General features: G+C 44.9%; 1 protein-coding gene across 3 annotated transcripts in view; it reads left to right on the forward strand.

Annotated features, from left to right (window-relative positions):
• UXS1 (UDP-glucuronate decarboxylase 1) overlaps positions 1 to 18,337 on the forward strand; it is a 93,770-nt gene that overhangs the window by 11,611 nt on the left and 63,822 nt on the right. The window contains exons 2-4 of one of the 3 annotated variants that reach the window (XM_077914883.1): positions 15,800 to 15,827; positions 17,125 to 17,188; positions 18,270 to 18,313. In XM_077914883.1, the coding sequence (XP_077771009.1) occupies positions 15,800 to 15,827; positions 17,125 to 17,188; positions 18,270 to 18,313 (136 nt within the window). Of the gene's footprint in view, positions 1 to 15,799; positions 15,828 to 17,124; positions 17,189 to 18,269; positions 18,314 to 18,337 lie in introns of those variants that run through there. The other 2 variants (XM_077914884.1, XM_077914886.1) reach the window with 2 other exon arrangements.

The raw sequence follows: 18,337 nt of genomic DNA on the forward strand, positions 1-18,337 counted from the left end.
CCTCCTCACTATCCTCCTATCCCCTTATCTCCTTTCCTGCTTTCCTCCCCACTCCCCCATCCAGTCCCTCCTACTCCCATCTCTTTCCCTCCCTCCCTCCCTGCTCTCACCCGTGCAATACCCCCTACACACACACACACACACACACACACACACACACACCCTGGTCTGGCTCCCCACATATGTACCTTTTATCTTGTTCTCCGGGACTGTGCCATCCCTGACAAAGGCTGTGGACAGAAGCCTGGCATTTTCCAGCCTGTTAGGGTGACGTGCGGACACAGCCGTTGGACAGCCACCCCAGCAATGGAAAACCAGCGCACTCATCTCAAGCACACCTGGCTGCAGTCTTGGTGATGCCCGTGGGCACTGTGCTGGGAGATGTCCCTCCTCAATCCCTCGTGTACCTTTTTTCCCTCTCCACCCTTTCAAATACAAAATGAAAAGGCCAACTTAAAAGCATCATCAAGATTTTTAAAGCTCCCATTTAAAACTATAAATAATTTGTAAATAGGAAAATAGTGTACTCAGTGTGGAAAAACTAGAGAATGAAATACAAAAATAAAATCCTAGTTCTCACAGTTTTAGCATATTAAACTGCCTTCCCATACAGAAATAGTGATGTCTCTTCATTTTTAATGAGGGCTTTCTTTTTATAGTAAAGTTTTATAATTTCTTTTATACAGGTTTTATATTTGTGAAGTTTATCAGGTTTCTCTGTAGCATTCTGATCCAGTAGCAAATACGTTATTAACAAAGCAACTTTTTTTTTTTTTCAAAGCAACTTTTAACATCAGGCTGCAAAGTTACCCCCAAAACAGTATTCAGTTTTAAAAATATTTCTCCTTTGTGCTTTGCACGAATCCTTATATATACACATATTCTCTTTCTGTCTTGCTCTTAATCATAGTGTTCTACTTTCCAAAAAAGGTTACTACACCTTTGTGTGTTACGTCATATCTTCACATTCTGGATTTGGTCATACGATGGCTCCTTTCTTCATTTATTATTTTTTTAATTTTTATTTATTTATGATAGTCACAGAGAGAGAGAGAGAGGCAGAGACACAGGCAGAGGGAGAAGCAGGCTCCATGCACCGGGAGCCCGACGTGGGATTCGAACCCGGGTCTCCAGGATCGCGCCCTGGGCCAAAGACAGGCGCTAAACCGCTGCGCCACCCAGGGATCCCCCTTTCTTCATTTAGAAGTTGTGCTGTGCAGTCTGAATTTTCCTTTTCTTCCTACCTACTTTAAAAAAAATTCTTTTTTCTGCTGTTCTTTGCCTTCAGCATTCTGAAAATAGATTTATCAGCATTTACTCTCAGAACTTCATCAGTGGTGTCCATTGGAATTTAGTTGAAAAAGGAAGCGCATGTACAGAGCTGTTGCCCTGTCAGTTTTCAGCAGATTCATCATCCACTAGGCAGCAGATGTTTATTGAGTGGCCTGCTCTGTGCTGGGACTGGAAATGTGTGCTTTCTCCTGACTTCTGTTTCCACCAGGAAGTGGGAAGTGATTGGTCAGAAGGGAAGAGCATGGACGGAGTCTATTTCAGAGTGAATCCAAGGGAAGTGAAGTCCCTGATTGTGCTGTAAGCTTCCTGGGCTGTAACCCAGGTGGTAGAGGTGGTACAGGCGATGCTTTAATCCCTGCAGCCTGAGGTGGGGCTGGGCTGGGCTGGACAGGATTCGCCCTTTGTTGCTCTCCTTTTTCTTTAGTGAATGTTTCTTCTTGTCAGAAAACTAAGAAGATGCCTTTATTTGGTAGCCTCGGGGGACGTCTGTTTTCATTTTCTACTGCCGCACTTGCTTAGGTTGGGCCTACTGTCTCTTTAAGTGGGTGAAAAAAAGCCAAAAAAAGTAATGTGGCAACTTCTATTCTTGCTAGGTATACATCTATGCCTATATACGCCTATATACATCTGTTGGTATCTGTGAAGTTGCAGGAGAGGAGAAGGGGAGAAGGAGAGTCCACTTCTTGTCACTTCTGTCTCTTATGATTTGAAGAATCTCATGTTTGCCTTCTGGGGTGGTCTGGCATTTTTCTATCTTTTTTGTACCTGTTTCTCTAAACTTGATACTACTGTCTAGTACAGATTAAGCAGCTTTTGAATGTTTAATTAAATAGTAGTACTGTGCAGTAGAACTTGAGAATATGTTTGAGTGGAACATGCTTACAGATGTATTGGTGTCCTGTTGTGAAAATGCAGAAGTGATTTTCTCAGGTGAAGATTTGGAGACGGAATGCATCTTAATTCCAGCTGCAAGAAACAGACACACATAGACGTTATGACATAGGGTAAATAGCTTGGTAGCTTTCTGTTGGTAGATGGTTGCCTCTCAGTACTGCCTTAAATTGAAGAACCTGGAGGAAACCAAGCTTTGTGGTTAGGAGTAAGTTACAGTTTGCATACTAAGGTGCAGAGGGCATTCATATCTTTTATGTGTTTTGGTACTGAGTTTTACATCACAGTTTTAACAGTTTAACAATATGGAAGCATTTGGAAGATGCCTTTCCCTCTTCTTCCTCCTTCCAGCTAACCCTGTGTCCCTTCCTGTCAGTCACTGGTTGACATTTTAGTATATATGAATGAGTCTGTATGGTTTCCTCTGCATTATGAATTCATGAAACATATTTAGGTACTTTTAAAATGTGAATGGTTTTATACCACGGATTTTTCTGTGATTTGCATTTGTACTTAATATATGGAGAAGAATGGTAGATGTATATCATGGGTTGTCCTCACTTAAAGGAAGATTTTGCATGGCCGAGGCTTTCTTTTTTTTTTTTTTTTTTTTTTAAGATTTTATTTATTTATTCATGAGAGACACAGAGGCAGAGACACAGGCAGAGGAAGAAGCAGGCTCCCTGTGGGGAGCAGGATGTGGGACTCAATCCTGAGACCCTGGGATCACACCCTGAGAAGGCAGATGCTCAACCACTGAGCCACCCAGGCATCCCTCAGTGGGAGAGCTCTTTTCCTTCAAATTTGTTCTTTAGAGCCTTTTTGAATAAAAGTGACACCTATTAAGGATAACTCAATGTTTAGAATTTTAAACCTTTACCTGAAAGACTATTTTGGGTTTTCAAGGTCAGTGTGTGGAATTTCTGTTGGAATTTTCATTCTGCATAGTGTTTATGTTGCAGAGTAAATACATGGGATAGAAAGAACAGAAGATCTTGACCTTGACCTCAGAGACCTAGTTGGGGAGGGGCAGACAGAAGCAGGTATAAGGCTCTGCAGTGGTGTGAAGGGTCAGAGAGGGATGAGAAGGCACCTGTAGGGCTTGGAAAGACCATAGAACAGAGCCACCTGGCCCAGAGAGGTGGAGGGGTAGGGAAGGCCTCTGTGAAAAGGTGAAGAACGGGGCAGGATTTGAAGTCAGCAAGTGCAGTGCACTCTGACATGGGGGTTCAGTGTTTGAACATGGGGGAGGGGAGCATGAGAGAGGGCAGTGAGTCATGGGAGGTGAGGCTGGAGGGGGCTGCAGAGGGGTACTTGGGCATCCTGCCCAGGAGCATAGGAGGAGCCCTGGGATTGGCTTCTGCTTGGAGAGGGGACTCCTCCTAGGCCTCGAGCATGGGGTGCCAGGGGGGAGCACTGGACAACCTTTGGGGAGAAAGTCAGATGCCGTGATTATGCCAGGGCTTTGTGGTACAGAGTGACAGTGACACGGAGTCTCTGTCCTTAGGTGTGCCGAGTCAAGCTCATGGGGACCGGGTCCTAAGCAAGCTTTATCTCAGCAGCATCTTGCTTTCTATCAGAGATGAGAACATCTATGATAAGGTGCTGATTACTTCATAGTTGGGAAGCACAAATACAATGTAAGAATCGCCCAGTCAGGGATCCCTGGGTAGCGCAGTGGTTTGGCACCTGCCTTTGGCCCAGGGCGCGATCCTGGAGACCCGGGATCGAATCCCACATCGGGCTCCTGGTGCATGGAGCCTGCTTCTTCCTCTGTCTGTGTCTCTGCCTCTCTCTCCGTGTGTGACTATCATAAAAAAAAAAAAAAAAAAAAAGAATCGCCCAGTCAGTGGGGTAGGAAGGCAGGAAGGCTGGGGAAGATTGCTTGTTGTATTCAGAACTGCACTGACCTGCTGGGACAGTTGATGGAGGTGTGGGGGCCAGGGTGCTGGGGATGAGGGCATCTTGCAGGGCTGGCATTAGGCATTAGGGTGGGGGACGATGTGTCCTTGGAACCCTTCACATGGGGGCAGTGGAAGAAATTCTGGAATATAAATATATACACACACTTTCTACCTCAACCTTTACAGTGTGTATATCCATATATATGGGGAACTGGGGTGCATGCTCAGGGGTTTTGATCACTGTAGCCGGCAGTCAGGATGGTTTGGTGAGCTTGGAAATCTTGAGCAGGAACATGGCAAAGCCAGCAGCTTTCAAGGCAGGACACCTGGTGCCTGCCAGGTGAGTGAGTGAATGAGAGTGCTACATGAAGGTGGAGGAAATGGGAGGGCAGAGGGGGAGGGCTTCTGGTCCTGGTGGTGCAGTGGCCAGAGCCCAGGGTTGGAGTAGGGCATGAAGCAAAGGGTCGGGCCTCGTCAGAGCTGGCCTGGGAAGGGAGGGTGGGCACATCTAGAAGTGTGGAGGGAGTGTCCGCAGGTGGCTTACTTGGACGTTGTTGAACTCTTGTCCTCTTAACAAAACACGGGGTGTCCTAGGAGGATTTGAACATGGCAGAGCAACAGAGGTTGGCGGTTTCCTGCAGACAGTCTCGGATTATAGGTGAATCGGCGTCACCCAAGGGCCTCATTGAAACCTGAGGATAGGGATCCCTGGTTGGCACAGCGGTTTGGCGCCTGCCTTTGGCCCAGGGCGTGATCCTGGAGATGAATCCCACGTCGGGCTCCCAGTGCATGGAGCCTGCTTCTCCCTCTGCCTATGTCTCTGCCTCTCTCTCTCTCTCTCTCTGTATAAATAAATAAATAAATAAATAAATAAATAAATAAATAAATAAAAAAAAAAGAAACCTGAGGATTTGTGCCTCACCCAGAGGCCTCATTAAAACCTGAGGACTCGTGCCTACCTGGAGTTTCTGATTTAGGCGACCTCGGCAGGCAAGAGGATCTGCATTCCTGACAAGGTCCCCGTGACGCTCCCGCCACCACTCCCGGGACACACTTTGTGGAGCTCTGTTTTAAATAACCTTTTGTCCTGTGTGTGGATCAGAGGGTCCCTGTGGAAGAGAGTTTGTCTTATCCAGGCTTTTAAACCAGAGTGGTGGAGTTCCTTGACACGATGATTGAGTAAATGGTTTTGGATTCTGGGTTTTTCTCACTTAGCAGTTTGGGGGATTTTAATAGGTCACCGTGTGCTTTGTAAGCCATGAAGCTGCCATGCCTGGAATGGACAGAAGCAACTCTGTCCTCTTCAGACCTAAAAAACTGTATTTCAGACTTGCTTTTTGTGAGTTGTAGAAATTAAAATAATGCAGAAGATATAAAGACGTCTTACCCCAAGTCTCTCAGATTTCTTCTGTGAAGGCACTTTCATGTTTTTTAAGCATGTATATAGTTTTTAAAAGGAAAAAATTGATTCTATTAAATTTCTGTTCTAAATATCAGCAGTTTTACATGTAATAAAGATTCTTAAAAAAAAAAAAAAGATTCTTTGGAGGACCATATGTCTGCTGCAAAGCCCATAGTTTCTTGCTTTTTTAACCACTTTGTAAAAAAAAAAAAAAAAAAAAAAGGAACATCTTGGGACAAAATTTTTTTTCCCATGGGAATGGCAGTACATTTTATTAGATAAGCCTATGAGAATGTGTGAGTCACTTAAAGTGTTTTATAGCTGAAGTTTGGGACCTGCCAGCGGGGATGGCAGGGAACACAGGGCAGGGCCTAGAAAGTGCTGCTGTCCTTTCTGCTTCTGGAGCTTGCCTGCCTCTGCAGCTTAGCCCAGAGTGGGACTACTGTCACAGGGAGATCTCAAGCAGGTGCCCTCCGTTTGGCTTGTGACGCTTGCTTGTTACTGGTGTCTGCTCAGCCACCCCAACCCTGGAAGGGTTTCATGACCTTTTCCTTGGACAGTTTTCATCATGTCTAACTGCCTAGGACAGTCAGGGGCCTGGCTGGCTGCAGGGTGCATAGTTTTGGGCTAGGCTCCTTCAGGTTAGGCAGGAGGCAAAGATCCCTGTTCGGTGACTGCTGCCCTTTGATATATGATGCTGCCTGACCTTGAACACCTAATTCTTTCAGCGGGAACCAGAGACTGAATCTCCCTCCTTCAGCACATCTCCCTTTCTTATTTGAAGAATTAAAAACAAGAGTAGCTCCTAATTTGGACCTTCTGCTCCACTGAAACAACTCTTTTAAAGCTTTTCTCATTACAACAGTAGTGTATTTAAAAAAAAAAAAAGTAGGGACATCTGGGTGGTGCATGAAGATAAGCATCCCACTTTGGTTTCGACTCAGGTTGTGATCTCAGTGTCTCGTGGGATTGAGCCCAGAGTCAGGCTTGGGACTTTCTCCCTCTGCCACTCCTGCTCATGCTCTCTCCCTCTCTCTCTCTCGTCAAATAAATAAAATCTTTAAAAAAATAATGTATATTTTTGCCTTCTTTGAAAAACATTTTAGTCTAGCTGCTTCAAAGTTTACCTGAGGGCAGGCAAATATTTGCCATGTTCTGGTACGAAGATTGTTGAGGTTCATTTGCGCTAAGCAAGGGTGCATCTTTCCTTGGCACGTTTACTAGTCAGTTCAGGTGAAGGCAGGCAGCCTGGGTGGGGGGAGGAAGGGTTTCTCCAGGTTGCAGTCTCCATCCAGGCTTTCTACCAAGGTCTGTGCAGAGGTGTGCTTTGGGCACAGGGAAGAGTGCATATGCACTTGGTAGGGAGTGCGTCGGATGGGGAGGACTTAAGGCCTGCCTCCTCTCTAGGTTAAAGGGCTGGGGACACAGACATACTTATCTGTTTTGATTCAGCTTATGTTTTTGCTGCTTAACCCACTACTTCAAAATTTAGGGGTATGAAATAGCAACCATTTTATTTTGTTTACGAGTTCATTGGGTCAGGAATTTGAAATGAAACAGAAATATCTCAGACATCTGTTTCATGATGTCTGGGACTTCAGTTAGGCTGGAAAATTTACTTCCTGGGGGTTTCTTTGCTGGCACATCTGGCCCCTGAGGATGGGCTCTGCTAGGACTGACTGTTAGCACCTGCGCAGTACCTGGCTGTGACCTGTAGAGCCAGGGAGTGGTCAGACCTCGTCCACAGCGGCCCAGGCCCCTCAGAGCAAGTATGCTAGCAAACTCGAGGGAATAGCACTCTGTCACCAGCTCCAAAGCCACATGGCATCACTGCCAGCCTCCCCTGTAGTGGAGATGGTCACATGAGTCCACACTGATCCCACTTCCTGGCAGGAGGCGTGTCAAAGAATTTGGGGACAGGTTTTATAGTGCCACCAGGGAGGCACTGTGTGAAAAACACAATGACACCATACATCTCTGCAGTGAGGACTTGGCACAAAGTGAGTCATAGCTTAGACGAGGCGTTCTGTTGTAGTTAACACGCTCAGAAAACCTGGAGAAGAACAGTAAACAGAGTCACAGCAGAACGCGTGCGTCAGTGTTGCTGTGCTTTAGCGTTGCTGGAACTTACTCTGCCAGTAATACTCCTTTTAAATGAGCTCCAGGTGCCCAGTCTTTGTACGGGGTTCCTGATCTGAATGCTTCTCTGAATTGAAGTGTTCTTGACCTGAGCAAGTGGGGATTGGAATTGCTGTTCACTCTTTCAAGACAGGGAGCATCTGCAGCATGCATAGAGGCTTTGCTGTCCCCAGAAGGGTTTTATGACCTCAGTGTTCCTCAGTTTTAGGTGGAGCACCTGCCACACATGGGGCTTAGAGGTTAGGGGATTGGCTTAGAGGCCAAGTTTAGGAACAAAACCAAGATGCCTTTTCCCATTGGAGTTGGGGGTGACTCTGGGGCTTTGGAACGAGGCCTTGCACTTGTAGTGTTGGTGGAGTATGGGGGGGGGTGACTGGTCGTGTGACCTTGAGCAAATCCCACAAGACTACTCTTGGATCTGGTCTTCAGCTGTGAAATGGAGGTGATTGCACAACCTGGTGACTAGAAACTGAGTGGAGCTAAGAAGGCCAATATGCAGGAACCAGCGGCAGTGGTACTGGCATCGTTGTGCTTACTGCTCACATGCCTTGTCCTTGTCACATGATTCCCCATGGCCTGGCTGGATGCAGCAGTCAGTGCCATGTTCCATTGAACCTCTGACATGTTTGCCTCAAGTAGGTGCCCTACCCACACCTCTAGCTGGTGCTGGCCTTCCTGGCTCCGAGGCTCTGCTTCTACTTGCGTAGTAGACATCTTCAGCCTGGATCACGACAGGTTGCCTCTGAGGGAGTGTGTGCTAATCTCAGACCATTATCCCCTCCCCTCACTGCCTTCCCTCCACCTCTGGTGTTCTCATCTCCTAAGAACACCCATTCTCCACCCCATCCTGGTACACTGCCCATGCTCTTCTGTCCTCTGCATTCTTGACCCATCTGTCCCTCACACCCCTGCTTCCTGTTAGGCCAGAACACAGCTGCCCTGAGCCACACTCTGACTGATGATTGTTGGTTGTCCACTCCCCAGGAGCCCTGCTGTCTTGGAACGAATGCTAGGAAGAGGAACTGTTGGTGCTCATATTGGGTGCAGCAACAGAATCCCCATGGGGGGCTTGTTAAGGAAACCTTCTTGGTCCATCTGGGCCTATCCCTTCATCCTTCCCTCCCTGGGATATTTCTGCTAGCATTGGCCTCCCCACCCTTCTCCTCTGAGTACATCATCACAGGCCAGGAGACACCCCCTGCGTATGTGAAGCCTGCACCCCCCTCTCCCCAGGTCCGTGACCTGCTGCCTCCTCTCTGCTCCCCAGGCCTGGTCAAATGCAGCCTTTACTTCTCTGATATGTATTACATATAGGTGGCTTTTGGCAGTTCTGCCTGTAAGGACAAGACTTCCTGCACTAGGATGGCACCTAGTCATTCTGGTATCCCTTAGAGAAGGAATTGATAAGCAACTGTGGCCCATGAGCCAAATCCAGCCCACCCTTGAGCTAAGAAAGTTTTAACAATTTTTACATGGTTGAAAGAAAGTCAAGAAAGAAATGCTGCTTCATAACACATGAAATTCAAATTTCTATATCTTTGAATGAAGTGGCATGGGAGTGCGGTCACACTTTTAGAATTATCTATGACTCTGTTCCCACTTCAGTGGCAATGTTGAGTAGTGGCTCTAGAGATCTTATGGCCAACAAAGCCTAAAGTATTTACTCTTTGCCCATTACAGAAAAAGTTTGCTGACTCCTGCCTTAGAGCCGTGATTCACAGTCATTTGAGAGAGCGTTTTATTCATGCATTGATTCTTTCAGCAAATACTGAGTGACCACTGAATATTGTGTGGAAGTATCTCAACGTCATAGAGAACAGCCATGAACAAAATAGTCTTTGCTGTGTTGGGGCTTCCATTTTCTTGGCTGGAAACATACAAGCAGAGATAGATAGATAGATATGTGGATATAGTATGTGGTGGTAAGTGGTGTGAAGCAAAAGAAAGCAGGTTGAGTGTGGGTAGGGAGGAAAGAGGGTGTGTGTGTGGGAGCATTATTAGGGATAGATTGGTCAGGAAGACCTCATTGAGCTGATACCTGAATGAATTGGAGGGAGGCAGATAAAGCGGTATTTGGGTAAAGAGTAAGCATGAAGAGTCTGAGGCAAGTTGGAAAAATCACCAGGGACCGGAGTGCCTTGAGCCTGGACCGTGTGACCCGGCAGGTGGGCAACAGGTGAGATGTGGCTGTGGCCTGCCACCAGATCCCTTAGGATGCAGACTCTCCCCCTTCCCCAGGGGGCACAGTCACCTGGGTCACTTGAAAAATGCCATGCCCAGGCTCCTCTGCAGAGATCCTGATTCGGGAGGTCTGAAGTGTAGACCTTGTAGGGCCTCCCAGCCTCTGAGATGCCCAGATTTTATCCCTTTGGAACTGGAGAAGGCAGACCCAGTGTACTCTCCCACAGCCCCCCTGCCAATTCCTAGTCATTGTTAGGTCCTGGAGAAACTTCAGTCTAATGGGCACCATGGAGTTAGGAGCTTTTGTTGCAAGACCTCCTAAAGTGTTTGGCTCCTAGCAGGGGCTCAAAATATAAAAGTTTGTGTTTTTAAAAAGAGACCTGCATTTATGTTGGTGACTGTCCTCTCCTACTAGACTTCATGGGCTTGCTGTTTCTCCTACTGCCCGGTCTTGGAAGGACTGTTCATGATGTGGGTCAGTTTCCCATTGTCTCAGGAGTGGCGGGCACTCCACCTGTTCCTGCCTGAGCGGGCTCAAGCTGTTTCCCCTTGGGGCTCCAGGTGGACCCCTACTGCTTCTTGTCATCTGAGCCTCGCCACCTTCTCTGGCCCACCTCTCTTGGGGTCCTCCCTGGCCATCATGTTAGTGGATGAGCAACGAAAGGATTTTGGCAAACATCGAAGACAGAAGGCAAATCCTGCATGGGATCTCCATGCAGTCACACTTTCTAATATCAGCAAGCTGAGTTGGTGAGCTCTTGGCCTCCTGGTTTGTAGGATGCCTGGTTGTCAGTGCTTGCCTACAGGCACACCGAGTATACTGTGTGTGATAGAATTGTGTGCCCGTCGGGCTGGGAAGTGCTTTCCCTAACTCACACTTCTTCCTATGACTTAGGATAAAAAAAGTACATGTACTTTCTAGGTAAAAATGGTGGTCAGAATGCCCAACAAAAACATGCTAAAACACAGTGCAGCCTTTTAGAATATACAGGTGTGAAACAGAAATGGTAGTTTTGTTTGATTCAGTATCATAATAATAATTAAAATAGGGTAATTTTAGGTAATTTAGGTAAAGGGCTTTCTGGGGACGAATCTGCATCTTCTGTGCAGCCTGGTATTCAAGGACACATAATCTGTCCCCATTTGAAAACATTAGAAAACCAATGGTCCCCTGAAATGTCAAGCTTTTATGGAGGATTTTTGAAAGCTTTGTATGTGTGGTTTTGTATGGACTTTCAAGATTTTCCCCCCTAGACTTCCTGAAAGTCATCAGGAATCTGATGGAGACCCACAGGTTCCAGGTTGAGAAATTATGTTCTACAAGGATTTGTCTCTAGTGCTGTCTGATTAATATTTAAGTAATCACATTAGACTAATAGAAACTACAAAGGTGTTGAATGAGCATTTTAATATGTTCTTTGTTGGAGAAGGACACTCATTTTTAATCATACCCTTAAAAAAATCACTCAATTTTTTTGTCCTAAATGAAAATTTCTGTGTGATAGATTTTCCTGGAACAGAGTTTCCTGGCATAGCATGAAGTCTAGATACAGACAGAGAATTGTGAAAGCAGTGTGCCTCATTTTGCGTGTCAATATTTTTAAAATAAAAATCAGAATAAATTAAGATATCTTGAACGCTGTGTAAGGGAATTTGGTTTTAAGTCCTTTGTCAGTGATGGTGAATGATTATCTTTTTTTTTAAGTACTTCTCTTAATACCGAGTCCTTGTATAGCACATAATTGACTTCATTTAGTTCCATTTAGTACAGGTGTCTGTAGAGCACAGCTCTTAGTAATTCCCAACGACCCCCCTTGTAACACTGTAAGGTGAGTCAGATTCACTTAAGCAGTTGCAAAATTCTAAAAGCAGTGTTAATTTTTAATAATGTTGAACTTGTAAACTCTGTGCTCTACAAGGTTGCAGGCCAGTCAACACAGAACACTGGGAGCAGGGCTCCATAATCGTTGGGAATTGCTTGTGTTTTCCCCCTTGGAATGAGTCTGCAGTAATTCAGGAAGTTCTCCTGCCTGCTGTTTGGTCTGTGCTGGGTACCAGTCCTTTTTGTTCTCCAAAGCAAAGCAGACCGAGCCTTTGAGAGTTTAGAAGGAGGCCAGAAACTCTTGACCTAAAAACATCTTCAAGATTAATTGGTCATAACACTTCTGAAGAGAAAAAGTACAGGATACGCACAGGATAAAAGTAATAAAGTGAACACGTTCTTCGACCTCCTTCTTTCAACTAATTTTTGGGTGGCTGGCCTACATGTGTTGGGAGCTGCAGATGTGAATCAGAAACCCCTCATCTTGCAGGGAGACTCCCCTGTAAACTGCCAATGAAGAAGTGTTGTAGTGAGTGCTGTGACAACACAGGGCTCCTAAGGTTCCCCTGGGGCAGGCAGGGTGGTGGGGAAGGCTTTCCCAGGAATGTAATGCTTAGGTGAGGTATCTACACTTCTGGCCAAGGAGAGCACTGGAGATGGAGCTGCTTCAGGAACGGTGGAGGCTGCAAGGGGGTGGAGGGTTGGTGGTACTGGATGGGGAGCCTACATAGAGGTCTGTTTGATGAGGAGGGGAGATGGGGTTCATGAAGCTATGGGGTGTGGTGGTGAACTGGAAGAGCAAGATGAGTTTGCAAGTGCAGGGAGCCAATCAAAGAAGTCTGACCCACAAGAATAGTTTCGGGCTTTAACCGTGTATGGCCATTATTACCTGTTTATAAAAGGTGGCAATGATGTGGCCCTAGGCCTCATTCCCTGGGGCAGATCCCAGGGCCTCCCCTGCTTCCCAGGGGAGTGACGCTTGCCCAGAGGACCAGTTGGAAAGGGGAGAGCACGCAGAGCCCTGGTGTTTATACTTCAAGGAGGCAGAAGACATCCAGAGAAGGGGGGCAGCCTTACATGCCCTCAGATGGTCTAAGGGGTGATAGAAGGATTGAGAAACATCTCTGAGACAGGCATTTCATTCATTCATTCATTCATTCATTCATTCATTTTATTTATTTATTTTAAGAATTTTTTTATTCATGAGAGAGACACACAGAGAGAGAGGCAGAGACACAGGCAGAGGGAGAGGCAGGCTCCATGCAGGGAGCCCGATGTGGGACTCGATCCCGGGTCTCCAGGATCACACCCGGGCTGCAGGCGGCACTAAACCGCTGCGCCACTGGGGCTGCCCGAGACTGGCATTTTAAACTGACTTAAGAAAAGACTAAAAAGGAACTAAATACAATGGAATGATTTGAAAAGGTTGTCAGAAGGCATTACGTACCCTGAAGGCACCTTCAGGAATGGATAGCTACCCTCCTGAGCTTCCATAGCCAGAGAGGGAGAACTTCCTGGTGTGTTTTAACAGAACCCTGAAGCCAAGAACAGACGCTCTGTTTATTTGAGGTACACAGTGAAGTGGGGCCTGTGGGGCTTGGCACCTGCTGGTTTGCCCACAGTGCCAGCTGTCTGAGCTGAGCACCAACCCACGTGTCCCCAGGTTGTCTTGGGGGCATGGAGTTCAACAAGGGTTTAAAAATCTTTCCCTCCTTTTTAAAAAGCAAGATAAGAACAAAGAAGGAAAAATAAACAATTATGTCGCCATTTAAACAGTATTGTGGCATCTTCGGACAGTCTTCCGATTCTGTGTGGTTCTTAGTAGCAGAAGTCCTACTACATATATATTTTCTCATCTGGAATTGTCATAACTGCATTACCATGTTACAGCATATTTTCATAACCGTATTTTTTAACAAAATATAATTGACATGTAACATTATATACAATATTAGCAAGATATAATTGACATGTGTTATAAATAGTATTATGTTAATAATATATAATGCTACATTTTAGCTTATATAAGTTAATAGTTAATATCTCCCTATATACTGCTGTATAAATACATGGTATATGTTACATAAGTCTAATTACCATCCCTCGCCACACAGTTAGACATTATGTATGCGTGTGATGAGAACTTTGACGATTTGCTCTTAGCAACTTTCAAATAAGCAAATACACTGTTGTTAGCTGTAGTTACCATGCTGTACATTATATCTCCAGGACTTATTTATTTTAACCACCTTCACCCACTCACCTCTGGCAACCTCTAATCAGTTCTCTGTATTTCTAAACTTGGTTTTTTTTTTTGTTTTTTTCTGTTTTAACATTCCACAGATAAGGGAGATAGATCATAGAGTGTTTATCTTTCTCTATCGACTTATTTCACATAGCATAATGTCCTTGAGGTCCATCCATGTTACCCAAGTCGCAGGATTTCCTTCTTTTCATAGCGGAATAATATTCCATTCATCTCTCTCTCTTTTTTTTTTTCTCCAATTCATCTCTTGACAGACACTTGGGTTGTCTGTGTCTTGGCTGTTGACAGTCATGCTGCACTGAACATGGGAAGCAGATACCTTTTCAAATCAGGGTTTTGTTTCCTTCAGATAAGCATCAGAAATGGAATTGCTGGATCCTGTGGCATTTCTGTCTTTAATTTTTGAGGAACTTCTGACTGTTTTACATAGTGGCTGCCCCAGCCTAAGTTCCTGCCAGCAGTGCACGAGGCTTCCCTTTTCTCTACGTCCTTGCCAACGCTTATTAGTTCTTGTCTGCTTGATAATAGTCATCGTGGTATTTAATGGCTTTATGATTTAATTGAATGACTATCATAATTTATATATATATTCCCCACTTGTAGGATATTTTGGCTTATTCGTCCCCCCTTTTTTTTATTGTAAGTAAAGCCGTGATTTGTAAAGACAGCTTTCCTGTATGCATGTATGTGTATATGTGTGTGTGTGTATGTGTATGTGTGTGGATTATCCTGAGGATAATACTCAAAAGTAAGCTCACATGGTATAAAGGTATAAACGTTTAAAAAATTTTTTCGTGAATAAAGAACATAGTGTGGACTTATTTTAATTTCTCCCATTTCTTGCTTATTTGCCACTTTTCAGTTATTTTATTACTATATTGTGTATCAGTTGCTTACTACTCCATTTGGAGAGGAACGTGCTTGTATGGAATCAGCGATATGTGGTTTTGGAAACTGAGTCCTAGTCAGTAAACATTTGTTAAACCCCTACTAAGTACCTGATGCTGACAATAAGAAGATGCCTGGGAAAAGATCCTAACCTGAAGGCCTTCCCAGGCTCACAGAATCACTGTCTCCAGGTTGGGGGTGGGGAGGAGGGTTTTGCATTTGCTCTGTCATCTTTTTCTAGTTCTTAAGAGCATCTGGCCCTTAGGAGGTATTGAGTATTTGGGGAATGACTACAGAAGGGCCTAATAGGAATGAGTACAAATAAGAGAGACATTCATTCATGGGAAGGGTTTCTTTCTCTGTCTGGTAACTTCATGTGGCGGCACATGGCCTGGTATTATGTTTTTACAGTCATCCATGGCAAAACTTCACTGTTGCAGCTGGGCTGGTTATGCACATTTATTGAGCACCAGCTGTGTACACATGATAACCCCCCCTCCGGTGTCTATAATCAAAGAAGCAGGCCAGCAGACAAGAAACTGGATTATAAGAGAGATGTGGGAAGTGCTGAGAAAGCATTTGGGCGTCCAGGTGAAGTTAAGCCACAGAGTCAGGCCGTTGTCTAACCTCTCTGGGTTTTGGTTTCATAGACATTTAAAGGAAAAGACTGGACTGAGCCCTAGGATCTCTTTCAGGCATGCAGTTCTTTGATGCTTGTGACTGGCTCTTCCTCAAAGGTTGGGGACATACTGTTTATTGAAACACAAGCACAGCTGAACTGCAGACCTCCAAAAGAGGTATTCCAAAATTAAAGAGATGTATAGGATCCTCTTTTCTATTTTTTAGTAGGACTTAATACTTCACAAGTATGCATTCTGTTGTCTTCATGAGCTGTAATTTAGATTTTGTAGAGTACTTGAAAATATTGGTTGAATATTAAAATTGTATTATTTGGAATCCTTGAATGTCTTGAAGTTAAATATTGACCTCTTTTTCTCTTCTTTCCCTTCCAGCCGTTTGGGGCAACTTCGTTAATATGAGGTAACTGTTTTTAATAACTTGAATGTTGTGGTTTGGGTTTATAGACATATTTCAGTTATTACATATATACTGTAGATGGTATGGGTTAACTGGAGGGTTTTAAAAATGAAACTGAGGGTTTGGTTTTTTTTTCTCCTCGCCATTCACACATCTAAGCTTGTGTTTTTTCTTATGGATTTTCTCAAGGAATACAGGTGATTTTACTATTTATTCAGGTAAAGCCCATCTTTACTGGCTGATTCTTCTGCATTGCCCACTGCAGGGCCCCTTCCCTCCTTTTGTACACAGGAAGGGGTTGACCCTAGCTTTTAACTGGCTAAAATGTGTTTGTGTTTCTGGGTGGCTTGAACAAGCACATGGTGGGGGCATGCCTGTCCAAAACCTTTTGAGAAGGGGGCTGTCTTAAGGAAACCGTGGCTGGCCCCTGGCCTGGGAGCAGACCACTGAGTCCTGAGGCCACCTGTTTATCTCAAATTCAGAACAAGGAGCCTTCTGGCCTGCATGTGCATTATTTGTGCTTTGTGATAAATGTAACAGGGACACCCAGAAGAGTAACATCCTGTGTTGATATTCTAGAAAAAAAAACCTTAATAAGCATTCATTATAATAACAAATTTGGCGCTGTTAGAACAGTTTTGCATTTAAAGACAAATTCGTTACACTTTTTATTTCTTGGTAGTGAAAATAAAAGAGCAGCCATCACAATTGTGGTGCTTGCTGTGAGCTTGGAAGTTGAGTGTCCCTGCACTAGGCTACTAGGGTAAAGGGTTCCTGTGCTCTCACCAGGCTTTTCATATTGAGTAGGTTTTGCAAGGCCAGTGGGGCGGTGTTGATCGGACTCCTACCACCAGGGCGTGTCTCCTGACAAAGACTTCTGTGTGTGGCTAGGAGGGGTGCTCAGATCCCATTTAAAGGAACTCTGTTTTTTCACCTGGAAAAGCTCCATTTTGCATCAAATTCCCAGGAAAGCCCAGCAGAGAAACTTGGACTCCTATAGACACACTTCCTGCCTCTAATTTAAAATCCCATGTTGAGTGTAACATGAAAATGAGATTATTTTAGTGGAATAGAAATAACTCTTACAAGGTAGAAGTGAGCCTGTGAGGTGAACTTGAGATTTCCCCTCCTCCATTATCTTCCATTTCTCTGGTGCACCCCTTTCTGGAGGAAATTAGAACCTGGGACTGATGTTTGGGAAGGGGAGCAGAGATGGTCTGCAGCCTTTGGTTTGTGCTGTCATTTGTTCAGAAATAAATCTTGAGGTCATCAAGCCTCTCAATGGATCTCAGTTTCGCAGCTTTCTACTCAACAGGTCTATCCAGGAAAATGGTGAACTCAAGATCGAGAGCAAGATTGAGGAGGTTAGTTCCTTTCCCATATTTTGCTCCTATTTTTTTGTTAAGGTTTGTGAATTTCGGTTCCTTTGTTTGTGGGGATATCTTTATTGTGGCAGGCTGATGCTAACCCCTGATTTTGAAAACCGCCCTTCAGAAAGGACTCCGTTTTCTATCTGTTCCCCTGTGGATGCACCTCTGTGTCAGTAGTTGTCCATTCTATCAAGGTGTGATGTACTAAATTCTACCTCTGAGGCAGAATGGATATAAAAGTTTGTCTGACTTTTCAAGTGACCTTCCCAGAATTTCTTAGAGAAGGGGAAGTGAGGACCTTTACTCTAGGGATGGAGGCAAGTGCCAGCATCCACTCGCCCCAGCAGATGCTGGAAGGCAAATCTGCTCAACTCAGACACTGGGACTCGTCCACATGCACAGGTGGGGAGCCGCTCACCTGCTAACTGAGAGCTCGCTCCTCTGGTTGATTATATACCTTCTACTTCAAAAGAATTGCTTATGTTTTTAGTCAAATAATTGTAGATACAGGTATACTAGTCACAGTGGGCCATGGGAGGAGATGGGGAGTCAGTCATTTTGATCTGAAGCCAAATGTTGTAGTTGATGGGGAAGGCCTTGGATTGCTCTTGTCCTTCCATTGTTGCTCCTGGTGTTAACACAGGAAAGGGGTCAGCCTGCCCTCAGTCCATGTGCTGAGCAGGTGACAGGAAGTGGAGATGATGTGCAGAAACAAGAGGCTAAGCTCTGTGGCAGCATTTCGGGGATTCTTTCATTCCTGAAAAGAAGAGGGTGGTGTTGGTCTGCCTACTTCTGTGAGCCTCAACCACTTTGCGTGTAGTAAGGAAATTAAGAGGTTAATTTTCCCAGAGACTTAAGTATCCTTGGAGAAAGAGCTCCAGCATGCAGTTTAGCATCTCAATTCTTGACTTGTGATTTGATTCGCCTGGTATAACTGAATATCAGACTGGAAGTGGATAGTAGAAGAAATGAAAATCTGTTTTGCATAATGTCATGCCTGTGTAGAACCTCAGAGGGTGGAAGTGGTGGAGGACTGTCTTGGCTGCAGAACTGATTTAGGTTATTTTTGTTTTAGATCGTTGAACCACTAAGAGAGAAAATCAGAGATTTGGAAAAAAGGTATGTGCACTTTTGGTTTTTTGG

Source organism: Canis aureus, chromosome 11, assembly GCF_053574225.1.
Source record: "Canis aureus isolate CA01 chromosome 11, VMU_Caureus_v.1.0, whole genome shotgun sequence".
Classification (NCBI taxonomy): Eukaryota; Metazoa; Chordata; class Mammalia; order Carnivora; family Canidae; genus Canis; species Canis aureus.